Genomic DNA, 20,484 nt, shown 5'->3' on the forward strand with positions numbered 1-20,484 from the left:
CTTTACTGTACAATGACCACTTGTATAACTAATCTTGAATTGTATTCACATTTTAAAAATAAAAAATTAAAATAAAAAAAAGTAAGACACCATTAAACTAAAACACTTCTGCACAGCAAAGGAAATGAATCAACTAAATGAAGAGACAATTCACAGAATAGAAGAAAACATTTGCAAATTAAATATCCACCATATATAAGAAACTCACACAATTCAATGGCAAAACCCCCAAAACAAAACAGCAACAAAAAATCCGATTAAGAAATGGGCAAAACACTCTCACAGTCCCTTTTCAGCTGGCTGTGAGTTCTTCCAATTCCACCAGACTCTTGCTGTTTTTATTTTTTTTCTGTGTGCTTCAGCCCTCTCCAGTGGGCTCTCATGCAGTTCGCTTCCTCTCTCTCCATTTTCTGCTCAAAACTTGGGCATTCACCAGCAACTTCGATCTTCTTTATGGTGAGAACTGGCGTGCAATGCCCTCAGCCAGCCATCTTGAAAGATGGGAAAAACAGACACTGGGAACACTGTTGAAGGGAGCGAAGAAGAGAGGTAAAGGTTGAAACACTATCTATGAAGTATCATGTTCACCAATTGGATGAGAGGTTCAGCTGAAGTCCACCATCACCATCATGCAATATATCCATGTGCCTCCTGATTCTAAAATAAAAATAAATAAAAATGGGCAAAGGAGTTGAGTAGACATTTCCCCAAAGAAGACATAAAATGACCAACAAGTATATGAAAAGATCCTTAACATCATAATTATCAGAGAAATACATATCAAACCATAATGAAATATGTCATTAATTAGGATGATTATTATATATAATGAACAAAAAGCTAAGTGTTGGTGAACATTAGAAAAATTAAAATGCTTTTATGCTGTTATGATGTATGATGGTGCAGCCTCTATGGGAAACTGTACAGAGGAAAATAAATAATAGAACTATTTGGTTCAGCAATTCCACTTCTGGATATATACCCAAAATAATTGAAATCAAGATTTTCACTGGGCGCAGTGGTCAAGTCTGTAATCCCAGCACTTTGGGAGACTGAGATGAGAGGAGTGCCTGAGCTTAGGGGTTCGAGATCAGCCTGGGCAACTTGGTAAGACCTCATTTCTACAATAAATCAAAAACTTTTCCAGATGTGGTAGTACATGCCTGTAGTTCCAACTATTTGGAAGACTGAAGTAGAAAGATTGCCTGAGCCCTACAGGTTGAGGCTGTGGTGGCCGTGAGCATGCCACTGCATTCCAGTCTGGCAACACAATGAGACTCTGGCTCAAAAAAAAAAAAAGAAAGAAATCAAAATTTTAAATAGATATATGTACTCCTATGTTCATTGCTACATTATTCAAAATAGTCAAATTATGGAAACAATTGAGTTGTCCATTGACTGTTGAATGGGTAAAGAAAATGTGGCATATGCATAAAATAAAATATTATTCAGTCATAAAAAAGAAAATTCTACCATTTGTGACAACATGAATGAACATGGAGGATATTATGCTAAGTGAAATAGTCACAGAAAGACAATATTGCATGATTCCACTAACATGAAGTGTCAAAATAGTCAAACTCATAGAAGTAGAGAAATGGATAGTGGTTACAAAATGGTGGGAAGATGAAAAAATGGGGAATTATTGTTCAATTAGTATAAAATTTCAGTTATGCTGGTAGGGGTCTTTTAGAAAATGCTTCAAAACATATATCACAATTAAAATGTTCTAGTTTGTTAATGGCAAGTACTGTGTTAGGTACCTGCAACTAAAACCACAAGCCCCTTCCTGTAACGCCACCTTCAGTGCCTGCAGCCAAAACCACAAGATAATGCTATTGTTACAAAAAGTACAAAACCTTGCACCATAAAAAGCCCCTTCCCCCCAAAGCCAATGTAAAAACTATATAAACTGAGACCCGACTGAGACTGGGGCCCAGGCTTTGTGACTGGAGTCTGCTGGGTCCACTGCTGGCATTCCAGTAATAAACGTAGCTTTCTACTTATCAGCTTCAGTATATACATGGTCTCTTTGATTTGTTTTCCCACAACAATGCAAGATAAATTTGTTCTAAAGATTTTCTGTAGAACATAGTATTTATAGTCAACAATACTGTGTTGTGCACTTAAAAACTTGAGAGGGCAGATGTCATATTAAGTGTTCTTATCACAAACAAATAAAAAGTGCCACAAAGGGGCACAAGAAAACTTTTGAAGTTGATGGATATGTCTATTACGTTGATTGTGGTGTTGGTTACACAGGTATATGCATATGTTTAAACTCATCAATTTGTATATATAAAATGTGTATCCTTTTTGTACATCAATTATACTTTAATAAAGCTGTTAAAATGGAAAATTTCAAAAAATTACTGTTGTGAGAAAACCCCAGCACAGTCTGTTTTGAACATTTTGTTATCTCCATAAGAAACCTTGTACCCATTACCTATGTTTAACTTTTTAGGATATTAACTCTTTTCCATAGTGATTACGATTTATTTTTACCAACACTATTTGTAGGTTTACATCTCTTTACATCCTTGTTAATATTTGGTCTTGTCAGGCTTTTAAATAATAGTCATTCTAATTGGTGTGAAGTAGTATTTTATTGTGGTTTTTAAAATTTGCATTTTCTTAAAGGTTATGTTGAATGTATTTTCATTTGCTTATTTTCCATTTGCACGCTTTCTTTGGTGAAATCTCTAAATATTTAGGCCATTAAAAATTGTATTGCTAATCCTCTTATTATTGAGTTTAAGAGTTCTTTATATAATCTGGATATTAAACCTATATCATATATATACTTTGCAAATTTTTAAAAATATGTGACTTTTTATTTTCTTAATGATATATTTTGCAGAGCAAATGTTTTGACTTAGAAGAAGTTCAATTTATTATTTTTAAATTATATGGGCTAAGTAATTTTTACCTGACTCAAGGAACCAAATACTTTCTTCTATGTTTTCTTTTAAAAGTTTCATAGTTTTAGCTCTCATATTTAGGTATATGATCCATTTTGAGATAACATTTGTATGTGGTATGAAGCAAGAGTCTAAATGGAATGTTTTGCATAAACATTTTCCTAGCATCATTTGTTGAAAAGATTATATACTTTTCCCATTGAATTGGCACTTACGTCTTACATCAAAAACCATAGACTGAAAATATAAGAGTTTATTTCTGGCCTCTCAATTTTGTTGCATTGATCTATGTGTCTATCATTATGCTAGTATCACATTTTCTTCATTACTGTAACTTTACAGCAAGTTTTGAAATCAAAAAGAAAAAGTCTTCTCACTTTGTTGTTCTTTCCAAATTGTTTTTAATATTCTAGGTCCTTTGTGTTTTTATATACAGTTTTTAGTTCAGCTTGTCAATTTCTACAAAAAACTTTCTGGAATCTTGACAGGGATTGCATTTAACATATAGATTACTTTGGGAAGAATTGCCCCTGTAAACTATATTTAGTCTTCCACATTGATAAATGTGTAATTCCTTTCCATTAACTTAGATCTTATTTAATTTCTCTCAGCAGTGTTTTCAGTGTATAAATTCTACGTTTTTGGTTAAATTTTCATTTTTTGTGATATTATGAATGGAATTGTTTTTTAATCTTATTTTCAGAGTTTTCATTTTACATGTATATGAAAAAATACTCTTTTTGGAAGAGTTTGTGAAGGATTGATATCATCTCTTCTTTAAATGTTTTGTAGAATTCACCAGCAAACCTGTCTGGGCTTAGGCTTTTCTTTGTAGAAAACTTTAAAAATTTGTATTTAATTTATTCCATTGTTATAAGTCTATTCAGATATCCTGCTTGTGATTTTTTAGTTTTGGTAGCTACTGTTTTTCTAGGAACTTTTTCATCTAATGGTATAGTTTATTGGCATAATAAAGTTGTTCATAGGATTTTGTCATCCTTCTAATTTTTATAAGGACAGTGATGATACTCCCTCTTTTATTCTTTATTTTGATTATGTGTATCTTTTCTTTCTTGATCAGTCTAATGGAAGATTTGTCACTTTTGTTGATCTTTTGTAGAACCAATTTTTGTTTTTCTTTTTTTTTTTGCTTTATTACTTTTCTTTTTTATTAACAGCTTAGTGAAATATAATTAATATATTAAGCAATTCACTCTTTTAGAGTGGACAGTTCTACAACTTTCAACAGGACAAGGGCCAGCTCCTCCCTTGCATGGCGTCTCATGGGAGTAGTGAGACCTGGAAATCTTGGGTAGCCATGGAAGGTGTGCTGTAATGGAAGTTGTGGTCAGTGGTGTGGGAGTCTTCAAGGGCTATGATTTATTATGTCTGGGCCACTCTGTGATGTATAGAGAGGCAGAATTCATTGCTGTTTGGTCCTACAGAGGTCATGAGTATTCATGGCCACGTTTGTTCCTCATAACCAGGCAGAAGGGAGTCCAACATGTTACTGACATTAGAGACACTTTCCCCTGTGACTCCAGTGGCTCAGCCCTTTTGGCTCCTGCATGGGATTCAGTACAATACAAAGGCAGAAAATTGGGCAATTAGCCTTATTGGCTTCTTCTTTAACCAGAAGCTTGGGATTGTGTTCCCCTGAGCCTTAGTCCTGTTTGTAAATGAGGATCTTTCTGATCATTGCTCCAGTGCATGTAAACAGGCATGTAAACAGTGCATGTAAACAGTGCATGTAAACAGGCATGGAAAGAACTAAAGAATCCAAGAGTGTGGAGTCACAATTGCTGAGGGCTCAGGTAACAGAGGCTGGATCACTGAGAACTGGTACAGATCAGAATAAGGTGGGGAACAATCACTTAACCTAGATATATGTATAACCATGTGTTTTTTGTGGGTAATGGAATTACACACTAACCAATGTGATGCTACTAGCGACAGGTGACCATACAATAAAAAATAAAATTAATTAAAATGTACTAAATTTAAAAATTTTGTTCCTCAGTTGCATCAGCTGTATTTCAAATGTTCAGTAGTCACATGAGGCTAGTGGTATTGTACTGGACAGTGCAGATATAGAACATTTCCATCATTGTGGAAAGTCCTATTGTTACGTGCTGTTATAGACCAGGGAGGGCGGGGAATCTCTTGCCAATGCATGTGCTTGTATTGGTGTTTCTGTAATGCTATTTTTTGTATTATTTGTGTGTCATGATTCACTACTTGCAACTCTCAGTAGTCAGTAGTCAGTGTAGTAGATTTTGTGCTTGTGTGTGTGTGTGTGTGTGTGTGTGTGACTTGTGAGTCATCTGAGTGACTGGATATATTTTTCTAAACAGCTTTATTGAGGTATACTTGAGATACAGAAAACTGCACTTATTTAATACATACAATTTGTTGACTTTGGAAAAGTGAATGTATTTATAAACCTATCACCTCCAAGAGCTTCCTTGTGCTTTTTTAGCTTGTTTGGTGTTTTTGTGATAAGAACACTTAACATGAAATCTATCCTTTTAACACATTTTTAAGTGCATGATAATGTATTGTTGACTACAGACACTATGCTTTACAGAAGAGCTCTAGAACTGATTCATCTTTAATAACTAGAACTTTACACCAGTTGAACAACAACTGCCTATTTCCCCATTTACCCAACCCTTTGTATTCTCTGCTTCTATAAGTTTGACTATTTTCGTTACCTCATGTAAATGGAATCATGCAGCATTCTTCTGTCTGGACTGGCTTATTTGATCTGGTATAATGTCTTCTAGGTTCATCCATGATGCCACAAATAGTCAGTTTTCCTTTTTTTAAATGCTGAATAATATTCCATTGCACGTATATGCTACATTTTCTTTCCCATTCATCTGTTAACAGATATTTGGGTTGTTTCTATAATTTGACTATTTTGAATGGTGTAGCAATTAACATGGGAGTGTAGATATCTCTTTGAGGTTCTGATTTTATTTACTTTGGATACTTACCCAGAAATGGGATTGCTGGATCACATTGTAGTTCCTATTTTTAATTTTTTTTGAGAAACTTCCGTACTGTTTTCCGTAGCAGCTGCCCTATTTTGCATTCCCACCTACAGTGTTAGAGCTGTCGTGTGTGATGGTGTTTTATTCAAAAGTTGTGTGTAAATTGGTATGAAATCCATGCAAACCTCTATACTTTTCAGTTGGAATGAATACATGTCAGAGAGCTCTGAAAAGCAGCACTGTGACTTTGTTTCTATGTCACTTTGTATAACTCTACAAGTCTGTTTTTTGTATTTAACACACTCATATTCTCCACCTTGAATGAGGATACAGCATAGGAGGTCAATGAGTGACACAAATACGTATGTTCATTTGATCTGTTTATCCAGCCTCCAAGACTGACTCTTGTCTCAGTTCTAGACATAAATAGGCAGCTCTAAGCAAAGTCCTTTTTATGTTAAATTGGTGACAGTTTGTTCATGTACGTTGGAGACTACTGTAGTTTTTCAGGCCTTCAACATTTTATTCATTTGCTTTCAATGGTCACTATATGTGAATTTGGCAATTTTGAAAACTTGTCTAGTTAATCAGATGACTGTGAATTTCCTATATAACTCACCAGTCCTACAGCAACTGCAAGATCACAGTTCGCTGGACAGGTCATTGGGGAAATTCTTAGGTCACTAACTTGGTACATATGCTCAGAACTCAGACATTTTGAAGCACTACTGTAAGTCAAGAGTTATGGATGTATTAATCCACAGGGGCTATGATCTGTGCTTTTAACTGTTTCCCTGAAGTTGGGAGAGATCACAGAGAGGTAAACACAGATTGTCATCAAGGGATTTTGTTTAATGCTTTCCTCATATCTTTGTTATTTTTAACTCCTGACTTTTGAGTTTACTCATCCTGCCAAAATAATGCCAGCATTATTACATTGGATTTTTTGGTCACTTTTCTTTGGACTATCATTTTAGGCTAATAATTTATTATATCTTATTCATATGTTCTCTAAATTAAAATATTGTGATAAAATATTCATAACATAAAATTACCATTTAACAATTTTAAAGGGTACAGTTTAATGTACCCTACACATTGCTGTGCAACAATCACCACCATTCATCTTGGAACTCTTTCTATCTTTCCAAACTGAACTCTGTACCTACTAAGCAAAAAATTCCCATTGCCTCCTCCCTTCAGTTCCTGACAACCATCATGCTACTTTCTACTTGTATGAATTAGACTCTTCTAATAACTTTATGTAAGTGGAATCAGGCATATTTGCCTTTTTGTAATTGGCTCATATCCCGTAACATAATATCTTCATGGTTTATACATGTTGTCAGGATTTCCTTCCTTTTTAAGAAAGAATAATATTCTTAAAATATATGTATGATGTTTATCCATTCGTCTGTTGATCGACAGAGGTTGTGTACACCTTTTGGCTCTTGTGAATTATGTTTTTATGAACATGGATACACCTATCTGTTTAACATTTTACTTTCGATTATTTTGGAGGTATATATTTGGAATTGCTGGATCATGTGGTCATTCTATGTCTAATTTTTTGAGGAGCTACCATAATGCTTTCCATACTTGTTGTACCATACTACATTTCCACTAGTGTTGCACAAGAGTTTCAATGTCTCCACATCCTTGACAATACTTCTTTTCTTTTTTCGTTGTTTAATAATAGTCAACCTAATGGTTGAGAAGTGAATTTATGCTTTAAGCACTTATTTTGTACAAGGTATATTTTTCTAATTCCCTCAATAATGCTGTCAAGAGTGTGTATGTGTCTGTATGTGAATGAGTAAGAGAGAGAAAGAGAGAGAGAGAACAAAAAACAATTGGGATAAGCAAGAATCAGATGCAAGCACCTAAGAAGTCTGACTGCAGAGCAATACTCATAATCAATATCCTGTGAAGTTGCTCACTCTTGTAAGGAAACAACTCCGTCTTATCTCCCTAGTACCTATCACAGTGTCTTCACATATTTGGGGGGGAAAAGAGGGAATGGTTCCTGTTTTTCATTAATCAGAAATCACATACCTTCTCCATGTGACTGTGTCTGTATACAGACATTCTTATTGCTTTTGCACTCACCAGACTGGATGAGGCACTAATATGTGAGCGCAATGCAATCAGATTTGCTTTCTCTAAGTGACGCAGTCACAGTTTGTGACCAAATGGTAATAGCTATGCTTAGCATTTACATGTTCCTGACATTTCTTATTTTGCTTCATCCCCATCAGAGAGAAGAGAAGCATGAAGGAGGAGAACCTGACCAGTGTGTCTGAGTTCCTCCTCCTGGGGCTTCCTATCCGGCCAGCACAGCAGGACCTGTTTTTCACCCTGTTCCTGGGCATGTACCTGACCACGGTGCTAGGGAACCTACTCATCCTCCTGCTTATTTGGCTGGACTCACGCCTCCACACCCCCATGTACTTCTTTCTCAGTCACTTGGCCCTCACTGACATCTCCTTTTCATCTGTCATTGTCCCCAAGATGCTGATAAACATGCAGACTCAGCATCTGTCCATTTCTTATTCAGAGTGTATTTCACAGTTGTATTTTTATATACTTTTTGGTTGTGCTGATAATCTCCTTCTTGTAGTGATGGCATATGACAGATATGTGGCCATCTGTCATCCTCTACACTACACCATCATCGTGAGGAAAGGGCTGTGTGTTCTGCTGGTAACTGGCTCCTGGATTCTCTCCTGTGGCAGTGCCCTCTTGCACACCCTGCTGCTGGCCAAGCTGTCCTTCTGTGCTGACAACATAATTCCTCACTTTTTCTGTAGTCTTCCCATTCTTCTCAAGCTGTCCTGCTCAAACACCTCTCTCAATGAGCTGATTCTATTCACTGCAGGCACTGCAGTCGTCATATTTCCATTAGGTGGCATCCTGATCTCATATATCCACATTGGGGTCTCCATCCTGAGGGCCTCCTCTATCAAAGGTGTCTGTAAAGCTTTGTCCACCTGTGGCTCCCATCTCTCTGTGGTGTTTCTGTTCTATGGAACAATTATGGCTCTGTACTTTCCCCCTTCATCACACAACACCAATGACAAAGACATGATTGCCTCACTGATGTATACAGTGGTCACCCCTATGTTGAACCCCTTTATCTACAGCCTAAGGAACAGAGACATGAAATTGGCCTTGGGAATCATTTTCAGAAATGGTATCCTTTTTGCCAAGTGAAAGCTACCTAATCATGTTCTTATTTCACTGGCTCACCCTGTCAGAGATTCATTTGAAAAACTGTGTTGACCACCCATGTCTCTAGTTCTCTCCCAACTGTCCTTTAAAGGGGAAGTTATGCTCTTGGAGCCAATCTCTTTCACTTTAGCCATACCTGTTGCCCATTTATCCTTTAACCCTAAACATAGGTTGCACTATTGCCTTATCTTCCTGAAGAGAGATGAAAGACTTGCCGAAATAATACAACGAACCAATTACCTCTCTTAAGAGGAAAACATGACATCGGCACTTTATGTTTCTTCATTAAAGAAGGTAAAACCAGTTTTGCTTTAGGCTAAAATTAGGAGATGTGACTGCATTTTGAACAAAGAAACCCTTTTCAACAATAGGCAATACAACATTTAATTTTAACACACAGTTTTTAATCGATCGTAGTAAATGAAAAATAAATCAGCTCCTTAGTTCCTTTTCTTGTCTGTTGCTTTTCTTTCTTTCTTTTTTCATAATAATCAATATTTTTATTATGATATTGTGGGATACAGTTAAGGATTAGGTATACAAATATGCTTCGTTCAGGCACCCTTGTTGATAAGAGGTGTGTCCCCATCCACAGACAGATATTTGCTACCATTAATCCCATCTCCCTTCTCCCCCCCGCAATAGTTTCCCACCACTATCAGTCATTTTCTTATAGTATTATGTTGGCTGTTCAAGGTCCACGATATGAGTGAGAACATGTGATACTCAGATCTTTGTTTCTGTGAGAGATCACTCAGTATTATAGACTCTAGCTCCATCCAGGTTGCTGTGAAATTCATGATTTTGTACTTTTTATGGCTGCGTAATATTCCATTGTGTATATGTACCACATTTTTTTAATCCAGTCCTCTTTTGATGGACAGCATGGTTGCTTCCAGGTTCTTGCTATTGTGAACAATGCTGCGATAAACATACGTGTGCAGGTATCTTTTTGATAGAGTGATTTGAGTTCTTCAGGGTATATTCCCAGTAGGGGGATTGCAGGATCATATGGGAGGTCAATATTTAGAGCTATTAGGAATCGCCATACTGTTTTCCACAGAGGTTTCACTGGTTTGCACTCCTACCAACAATGTAGAAGTGTTCCCTTTTCGCCACACCCTCTCCCAAATGTTATTTTTTGAGTTAATAATTGCCATTCTGACTGGAGTTAGGTGGTATCTCATTGTGGTTTTAATTTGCATCTCCTTGATGATTAGTGAGGTTGAACATTTCTTCATGTGTCTATTGGCTGCTCGGATGTCTTCCTTTGAGAAGTGTCTATTCATATCTTTTGCCCACTTTATTTTTTTAATCAATATTTTTTATTATGGTTTTGTGGGGTACAGTTAAGGGTTAGGTGTACCATTACGTTTCATTCAGGCACACTGTTGATAAGAGGTGTTTCCCCATCCCCAGAGAGATATTTGCTACTGTTAATCCCATCTCCCCCCCATAGTTTCCCAGTACTGTCATTCATTTTCTTATAGTATTACACTGGATGTTCAAGGTCCATTATATGAGTGAGAACATGTGATACTCGGATCTTTGTTTCTGTGAGAGGTTACTCAGTATTATAGACTCTAGTTCCATCCAGGTTGCTATGAAATTCATGATTTTGTTCTTTTTTCTGGCTGCATAGTATTCCATCATGTATATGTACCACATTTTTTAATCCAGTCTTCTTTTGATGGGCAGCATGATTGTTTCCAGGTTCTTGTTATTGTGAACAATGCTGCAATAAACGTACGTGTGCAAGTATCTTTTTTATAGAGTGATTTGAGTTCTTCAGGGTATATTCCCAGTAAGGGGATTGCAGGGTCATATGGAGGGTTGATATTTAGAGCTTTTAGGAATCGCCACACTGCTTTCCACAGAGGTTGCACTAGTTTACACTCCTACCAACAGTGTAGATGTGTTCCCTTTTCACCACACCCTCTCCAGCAGCTGTTATTTTTTGATTTGTTGATAATTGCCATTCTGACTGGAGTTATGTGGTATCTCAGTGTGGTTTTGATTTGCATCTCCCTGATGATTAGTGAGGTTGAACATTTCTTCATGTGTTTGTTGGCTACTCAGATGTCCTCTTTTGTGGAGTGTCTGTTCATATCTTATGCCCATTTTATAATGGGGTTGTTTGTTTTTTTCTTTTCAGTACATTTTAGTTCCTTGTAGATCCAAGATGTTAACCCTTTGTCAGACCTGGAGTTAGCAAATACTTTTTCCCAGTCTGTAGGCTGTCTTCCTGCTCTCTTGATGGTTTCTTTGGCTTTGCAGAATCTTGTCAGTTTAATGAGGTCCCACTTGTCTATATCTTATCTCTTATGGCCTGTGGGTTTTGGGTTTTGTTCAGGAATTGGATGCCAGTTCCAATATCCATGAGGGTATGTCCTGAATTTTCTAAGGTTCTTATGGTTTGAGGTTTTACATTTAGGTCTCTGATCCATTTAGAGTTAATTTTTGTATATGGGGATAAATAGGGGTCTTGTTTGAGTCTTCTGCATGTGGTCAGCCAGTTTTCCCAGCACCATTTACTGAATAGGTTCTTCTCTCCCCAGTGGTAGGTGGTGGAGGCTTTGTCAAAGATGAGTTGGTTGAGAAATTGAGGTTTTGCTTCTGGAATCTCAATTCTATTCCATTGGTATATGCCTGTTCCTGTACTAATACCAAGCTGTTTTGATGATTGTAGCTTTATAGTAAAGTTTGAAGTCTAGTAATGTGATACCACCTGCTTTGTTTTTTATGCTGATGATTGTTCTGGCTTTTCTTGGTCATTTGTGTTTCCATATGAATTCCTGTGTTGTTTTTTCTAGGTCTGAGAAGAATGTTGCTGGTAGTTTGATGGGTATTGCATTAAATCTGTAGATTGCCTTAGGTAAGATGGACGTCTTCACAATGTTGATTCTTCCAATCCATGAGCATGGGATATTTTTCCACTTGTTTGAGTCATCTTTGATTTCTTTGAGCAGTGTTTTGTAGTTTTCATTGTAAAGGTCTTTCACGTTTCTGGTTAGGAAGATGCCAAGGTATTTCACTTTGTTTGTGGCTATTTTGAATGGAATTGTGCTTTTTATTTGGGTTTCTGTTTGTTTATTATTGGTGTAAAGAAATGTGATTGTCTTTTGTACATTTATTTTATATCCTGAGACTTTGCCAAAGTCCTTTATCAGTGTAAGGAGGTTTTTGACAGATTCTCTTGGGTTTTCAAGGTACACGATCATGTCATCTGCAAAGAGAGATAGCTTAACTTCCTCTTTTCCGATTTGAATACCCCTGATTGCCTTCTTTTCTCTGATTGCTCTAGCCAGGATTTCCAATACTATATTGAACAGGAGGGGTGAGAGTCGGCATCCTTGTCTTGTTCCAGTTGTCAGGGGAAATGGTTCCAGATTTTGTCCGTTTAGGAGTATGCTGGCTGTGGGTTTCTTGTAGATGGCTTTTACTATTTTGAGGCATGTTCCCATATGCCTAGCTGTTTGAGGGTTTTTATCAATAAGTGATGCTGGATTTTATCAAAAACTTTTTCTGCATCTAATGATATAATCATGTGGCTTTTGTTTTGACATCTGTTGATGTATTTAATTACATTTGTGGTTTTACGAATGATGAACTGGCCTTGCATCCCAGGGATGAAGCCCACTTGGTCATGATGGATGATTTTTGAGACGTGTTGTTGAATCCGGTTCGCTAGGATCTTTTTGAGAATTTTAACATCTATGTTCATCAAAGATATTGGCCTGTAGTTCTCTTTCTTTGTTGGGTCTTTACGTGGCTTGGGTATCAATGTGATGTTAGCTTCGTAAAATAATGTGGGGAGAGCTCCATCTTTCTCAATCACCTGGAATACCTTCAGTAGGATTGGTATAAACTCCTCCTTAAATGTCTTGTAAAATTCTGCTGGAAAGCCATCTGGTCCAGTGCTTTTTTTGGTAGGTAGTTTTCTTATTACGTAGTCAATTTCCTTGATTGTTATTGGTCTATTTAAGGTCTCAATTTCTTCTTGTTTCAACCTAGGCAGGTTGTGTGATGACAGAAAGTCCTCCATTTCCTTAAGGTTTTCAAGTTTATTTCCATACAAGTGTACATAGTAGTCTCTAATGATCTTTTGTATTTCTTCAGGATCAGATGTGACTTTATCTTTTGTGTTTCTGATTGTGTTTATTTGGGCTTTTTCTCCTTTTCTTGGTCTGTCTCGCTAGGGGACCATCAATCTTGTTTATCCTTTCAAAGAATCAGCTTTTTGTTTCATTGCTTTTTTTGTATTATCTTTTTGTCTTCTATGTCCTGGATTTGGGCTTTTATTTTGGTGATCTGGATTCTTCTGCTCAAATTACGGTTTTTGTGGTCTTGCTTTTCCAGCTTTTCTAGGTTGCTTCTTAGGTTGTTAATTTGTGATCCTTCTATTTTCTTCATGTGTGTTTGTAGGGATATAAATTCCTCTCTTACTGCAGCTTTCATGGCGTCCCAGAGATTTTGGTAAGATGTTTCTTGATTTTCATTTGTTTCCAGGTATCTTTTAATCTCTGTTTTGATTCAACAACCCAGGAGTTGTTTAGCATCATGCTGTTTAGTGTCCCTGTCTTTGTGGGTTTTGGGGAGACCTTGTTGGTGTTAATGATTATTTTTATTCCACTGTGGTCTGAGAAGGTGCATGGTAAAATTTCAGTCCTTTTAAATTTGCTTATGCTTGATTTATGGCCAAGTATGTGGTCGATCTTAGAGTACGTTCCATGTGGTGATGAGTAGAATGTGTATTCTGTGGTCTTTGGATGGAGGGTTCTGTAGGTATCAATTAAGTCCATTTGATCAAGAGTCACATTGAGGTTTTGGATCTCATTGCTGATTTTTTGTCCTGATGATCTGTCTAGGGTTGTGAGTGGGGTATTAAAGTCCCCAGGTATGATGGTATTGGAGTCGATATCTTTTTTTAGTTTACCTAGGAGCTGTTTTATGAAAGTTGGTGCTACTATGTTTGGTGCATATATGTTTAGGATGGATATTTCTTGTTGATGGATTGAACCTTTTATCATTATGTAGTGGCCTTCTGTATCTTTTTAAATTTTTGATAGCTTAAAGGGTATTTTGTCTGAGATTAAGATCATGACTCCGCCTTTCTTTTGTGTTCCATTTGCCTGAAAATTTGTTTCCCATCCTCTTACTTTGAGTCTGTGAGTGTCCTTTCTAGTGAGGTGAGTCTCTTGAAGGCAATAGATGGTTGCCTGGTGATATTTTATCCATTTTGCCATTCTATGTCTTTTCAGTGGTGCATTTAGTCCATTCACATTCAAACTAATTACTGAAATGTGAGAGTTGATCCCTATCATAATGTTCTTGCAGAGTTGTTGTTCTTCCTGTTTGTGTGTTGTCTTTCTTTTGGTTTTAAAGTTGAATCATGTGTGTCTTTAATCTTTTGCCTGTACTCTTGTGAAGAACGTTGTTGTTCTTTTTTCCTTTTCTTCTGTGTTCAATACTTTCTTAAGTGTTTCTTGTAGAGGTGGTCTTGTGGCAGCGTAGGTCTTAGGGATTGGATATCTGGGAAAGATTTCTATTCTCCCTCACTGATGAAGCTTAGCTTGGCTGGGTAGGTTATTCTCGGTTGAAATTGTTCATCTTTTAGAACTTTGAAGATAGGGCTCCAAGCTCTCCTAGCCTGGAGGGTTTCTGTAGATAAATCTGCTGCTCTTCTAATTGGTCTTCCCTGGTAGGTAGTCTGGCCTTTTTCTCTTGCAGCCTTTAGGATTTTTTTCTTTTATACCTACTTTGTTTAGGTGAATTATTATATGTCTGGGAGTTGGTCTTCTCATTTGTTGTCTTGCAGGGGTTCTCTGAATCTCTTGTGTTTGAATTTCTTCACCCTTGATGAGATGAGGGAAGTTTTCTTGAATGATTTCATGAAATGTTTTTTCCAGTGTGACCTCTGTTTCTTTCTCTGCCTCAGGAAGGTCAATTGTTCTTAGGTTTGGTCTCTTGAAGTGATCATTCATCTCTTGCAGGTTTTGTTCTGTCTTTTTGAGCTTCTTTTCTATACTTTTGACAGTTTGGGTTAGTTCTGTGTTTTGGTCTTTGAGCTCTGAGATTCTATCTTCTGCTTGGCTAATTCTGCTTTCCATGCTTATTAGTTTGTTATTTATTTCCATCACAGTATTCTTTACTGCTGTTATTTCTGATATCAGCTCCTTCCTATTTTCCTCTTGTCTCTCCTCAATTTTTAAAATTCTCTCATTAATGTCTTGATGTCTGAGTTTGTTGCATGTGACCAGTCATTCTGGGGGCTCTTCATTGTTTGTGTTCCAGAATCTGTTTTCTTTGTGTCTGATCTCCCAGGAGTCTGTTTGAGACCTATATTCTTCTTTTGGTTTTTCTTCATTTGTGTGGTTTTCCCCCCTCCCTACTTTTTCCTTCCCTCTAGTCACCGTCTTCTTTAATTCTGTTATTCAGGGGAAAAGGGATTGCTTTTACTTCTGTTTGCTCTATCTCCTATTCTTTATGTATGCCCTCTTACTTTTTTCAATTCTGGAGTTGCACTGTATGTTGGGGGTGGTCCTTTTTGCAGTTTTGAGATTTACTTAAGGAGGGAGCTGTGATTCAAAGTCTATCTGCAGGTCCTGGCATTTGCCAACAGGTGTATGGATAATCTGAAGCCCACTTCCCACTGACTTGGAATCTGTCTGTGCAGTAGGGCTGTAGGTTTACTCCCTGAAATAAAATGCGGTTAGCAGAGGGAAGAGAATGGAGCAGACAGTGGGGGGAAGAGGGAGGTGGAGAGAGAGAGGAGTACGGGGGGGAAACAGACGAGTGTACCAGCAAATGGAGAGAAAGACCTAAACTGAAACAGTTAAAAACAATTGACCACAGCTACAGACTAACCAACTCCCATACAAAAAAAAATAAAATAAAACATACAATGATGCTAACATACAGGCTAACCAACCACCTTATTGGTGTGCTGTTCCTCTATACAAAGATATGGTTTACAGAGAGGAGAAAAGAGAAGAAAAGGAAGAGGAAAAAAAAAAGAAAAGAAAAAAGAACAAAACAGTAGGGATAGAATTAAGTCATTAAACTAACAGAACCAATCGAGCACACTCTGAGACTTTTTGTTTACGTCCAGTGTCCTTTCAGCTCTGATTTCTAGCTGTCTTTTCAAGCTGGTAAATTAGTTCACAGTTAGGGTCAGTTGCCCCTGGCCTGCTGTGAAGGACAGTTCAGATCACCCTCAGTTTACCATTCAAATCTGGCCTCTGTTTTTCAAGCTTGTTTCTCCCGTTTTGGTGTTGTTACCTTGTATCACCAGTAGGTGGTGCTATCTCAGCTGCTCACCACAGAGGGGGTGAAGCCGGACAGGAGTTGGGGCAGAAGCCAGAGGTGGGAGCCTGCCTCTGGGCACACAGTAGAAGACCCACGGCTGGCAGGACGTCATGGTGGCAGCAGAGGTGGCAGCGATCCCAGCAGATCTTGCCTGCAGGGGCTTCAGGGACTGAAGTCGTGGATCGCCTCAGGCACAGGTGGTGCGATGTGCTATGGCCACCACGGAGGTTGCGTAGCGCCGGCGGCTGCTGTGTCTGTGGCTGCAGTGGCTGTCCAGACTGCCCCAGCTGTGGTGACGGCCGAGCTCTGTGTGAAGAGCAGGCTGCCCACGTTGGGATCCACAGCCCCCTGAGAGAGAGCCAGAGACCCTCTGCATTCTCCTTTGCAGAGGGTTTCATAGACCAGGCTGCCCCGTCGCCATCTTGCTGGAAGTCGTCTGTTGTTTTTCAATGCTGAAAATATTTAGTAAAATTCCTAATGTTTAGTTCCAGTGAAGCCCATAATGCTTGCCTGTTTAATTCAGTAGCTAGTTAATAAAATTCTTTTGATCACTTTCTAAAACTTAAATAAAATTTGACTTGATTGCACCTGTAACAAGAACTTAATAGGGGAGCACAGAATAGTCCATCAAATTACCAAATTTTTCTATTCTAGAAAGACTAATTTTTTCTTCTAAATTGGATTTTTTAAGTAAAAACAGTTTATATCTGCCTGATTAATTTTAATATTGGAATATGAATGTCATCTTGCTTTTAAACTGAGTGATCTCACTTTCAATAGGGAAAAAGCTAAATGCATGCAGGCACATAAAAATATTTACTGCATGTCTACTATGGGTCAAGCAATTTTCTAGGTTTGGGAATACAAATTAAAAAATAAAGACCTCTCCAATAAACCCCATGTAGGGTTTACATTTTAGCACTCCTGATTCCCTCAGCATGTTTCCTTTTTTCCATAGTAGTTTTTAACCTTCTAAAATCCACAGATTTTACTTATTTCATCTATTGCAATTGTTTCTTTACCAAAGGTGAGTTTTTGTGTCTGAAGTAAATTAAAAAATTCCAAGTTGAGTTTATAGGTAAAAAAGAGCAATGAAAAGAATTAAGTATGCTGTGATGGGATTTGAAATTTCAAATTATGTGGTGCATGTAGAGAAATGTAATAACTGAGGTCAGCTGAACAAGCTATGGGGCTATCTAGGGGAAAAGCATTATAAGCTTGGGGCTCAGCAGTTGCAACACTCTGAGGTGAAATGGTACCTGGCCTATTCTAGGTTAGGGGATCTGTGACTGAACAGGGTCAGGTGAAGGGGGAAATAGTAGATGATAAGTTTAGAGATATCAGGGGATCAGATTTGTAGGGCACTTAAGGCCATAGTTGGTGTTTTAGTTAGGATTCTCCAGAGAAACCGAACCAATAGACCAGAATAGATGATAGATAGATAGATAGATAGATAGATAGATAGATAGACAGACAGACAGACAGTGAAAGAAAGGGAGAGAGATTTAAGATATTGGTTTAGGTTATTGTGGAGGCTGACAAGTCCAAAATCTTCTGGGTAACCTGGTAGGCTGCAGACTCAGGGAAGAGTTGCAGTTTGAGTCTAAATGGTGTCTGCTAATAGGATTCCCTCTTGTTGGGGGATCAGTGTTTTTCTTAAGGTCTACAACTGATATGATGATGCCTACGTACATTTGGAAGAACAATCTGCTTTACTCAAGGTACACTGACTTAAATGTCAATTTCATGCAAAAATGATGAGAAACCTGTGGAATAGTACCAAATACCTGGGTCTGTGGCCTACCCAAGTTGACACACAAAATTAGCTGTCATAGTAGAGTTTTTGGTTTTCACTCTGAATGATTTAGGAAGCCATTAGAAGGTGTTCAATAAAGGAGTTACATGATCATACTTAAATTGTGCTTTTATTAGTTTAAGAAAATCCATATTTTTGAGATATAAATGACATATAATAAACAGCTCATATTTAAAGTATACAATTTGAATAGTTGTTGACTTATATATACACCCATAAGCTCACTGCAAACCTTCAAGATCATGCCTTCTCTCTCACCTTCTCTTTGCTCCTCTGACTTGTCTGCAGAGGCACCACTGATCTGCTTTCTGGCACATAGACTACTTTGGACACAATTCTATACATGCGCATGCCTGTAATTCCGGCTACTCAGAAGGTTGAGGCGGAAGGATCACCAGAGCCCAGCAGGTGAGGCTGCGGTGACCGGGAGCGGCCACGGCACTCCAGTCTGAGCGACAGAGTGAGACTCCAACTCAAAAAAAAAAAAAGTTTGTCTAAGTGGAATCAGTAGGTAGTTTTTTGTTGTGGTCTTCTTTCATCTCGTATAGATATTTCGAAATTTATTCATCTTGTACTATGTATCAATAGTTCATTTTATACTGCTGAGTAGTATTCCGTTGTATGAATATATCACATCTTATTTACTTATTCACCTATTGATAGACATTTGGGCTGTTTCCAGTTTTTGACTATTGAATAAAGCTTTTATGAACCTTCTCGCATAGATCTTTTTATAGATATATACTTTATTTTCCTTAGGCAAATACCTAGTCATATGACAGGTACAAGTCTAACTTTTTAAAAAACTCCCTACGGAGCACAATGCTCACTATCTGGGGGGAATGGGCCACTTGAGACACCATCCCTACCACTACACAATATGTCCATGCAATGAATTAATAAGAAACCATCAAACTGTTTTTCAAGGTGGTTGTAGCAACTTACACCCCACCAGCAGTACATTAGAGTTCCAGTTACTTCACGTCTTCAACAATACTTGATAGCTAACCATCTTTTTAATATTAGTCATTCTAATAGGTTTGTGGTGGTATCTTTTGGCTTTAGTTTGCATTTCCCTTATTAATAACAATATTGTATCTTCTCATCAGCTTATTTCACATCCACAATTCTTTCTTGGTGAAGTGTCTGTTTAAATTTCTTGTCTATTTTAAAATTGGATATTTGTTCTGCTTCCTTTCTTTCTTCCTTCCTTCCTTCCTTCCTTCCTTCCTTCCTTCCTTCCTTCCTTCCTTCCTTCCTCCTTCCTTCTCTCCTTCTCCTTCCTTCCTTCCATCCATTCATCAATGTCTTTTGCCCAAACTGAACTGCAGTAGCATGATCATAGTTTACTGCAGCCTCAAACTCCTGGACTTAAGGAATTCTTCCACTCCAACTTTCCAAGTAGTTGGGACTACAGGCGAGCACCACCACACTTGGCTATTTATTTTTTAAAAATATTTTTTATTATAAAGATGTGGGGTAAAATTTAGGGTTAGGTATACAAACATTGATTATGCAGGTACCCTTGTTGATGAGGTATGCCCCTCCCTCCCCTAGCAGTTTTCTTCAACTGCCAATTCCACCCCCCGACAGTTTCCCATTACTGCCAAATGCTTTCTTATAGCATTATAATTGTTCAATGTCTGCTTATGAGAGAGAACATATGGTACTCTGTTCTTTGTTTCTGTGATAGATCACTGAGTATGATCAACTCCAAATCCATCCAAGTTGCTGCGAAGTCCATATATTTGTCCTTCTTTATGACTGCATAATATTCCATGGTATATATGTACCACATTTTCTTTATCCAGTCCAGCTTCAATGGGCAACATGGTTGGTTCCATGTTTTTGCTATAGTGAATAGAGCTGCAACAAACATACTTGTGCAGGTATCTTTTTGTAGAATGATTTGAGTTCCTCTGGGTATATTCCCAAAAGGCAAATTTCTGGGTCATATGGAAGGTCAATTTCTAGTTCTTTCAGAAATCGCCACACTGTCTTCCAAGGAGGTTGTACTACCTTGCATTCCCAACAGTAGTGTAGAAGCATTCCTTTTTCTCCACATCCTCACTAGCATCTGTTGTTGTTTGTTTTATTAATGATGTCCATTCTTGATGGCCTAACTAGGGTTAGATGGTATCTCAATGTGGTTTTGATTTGCATTTCTCTGATGATGAGTGAGGCTGAGCACTTTTTCATGTGTCTGTTGGCT

The 20,484-nt window shown here is 37.6% G+C and overlaps 1 protein-coding gene across 1 annotated transcript in view; it reads left to right on the top strand.

Annotated features, from left to right (window-relative positions):
• The first annotated feature begins 8,188 nt into the window (after window positions 1-8,188).
• Window positions 8,189-20,484, top strand: part of LOC103266031 (olfactory receptor 1J2-like) — a 61,359-nt gene continuing 49,063 nt past the window's right edge. The window contains exon 1 of the mRNA XM_008063666.2: window positions 8,189-8,685. Coding sequence (XP_008061857.2) covers window positions 8,189-8,685 — 497 coding nt within the window. The remainder of the gene's footprint in view (window positions 8,686-20,484) is intronic.

The sequence above is a fragment of the Carlito syrichta genome, unplaced genomic scaffold (genome assembly GCF_000164805.1).
Source record: "Carlito syrichta isolate Samal-C Ts95f unplaced genomic scaffold, Tarsius_syrichta-2.0.1 Scaffold306985, whole genome shotgun sequence".
NCBI classification, from domain to species: domain Eukaryota; kingdom Metazoa; phylum Chordata; class Mammalia; order Primates; family Tarsiidae; genus Carlito; species Carlito syrichta.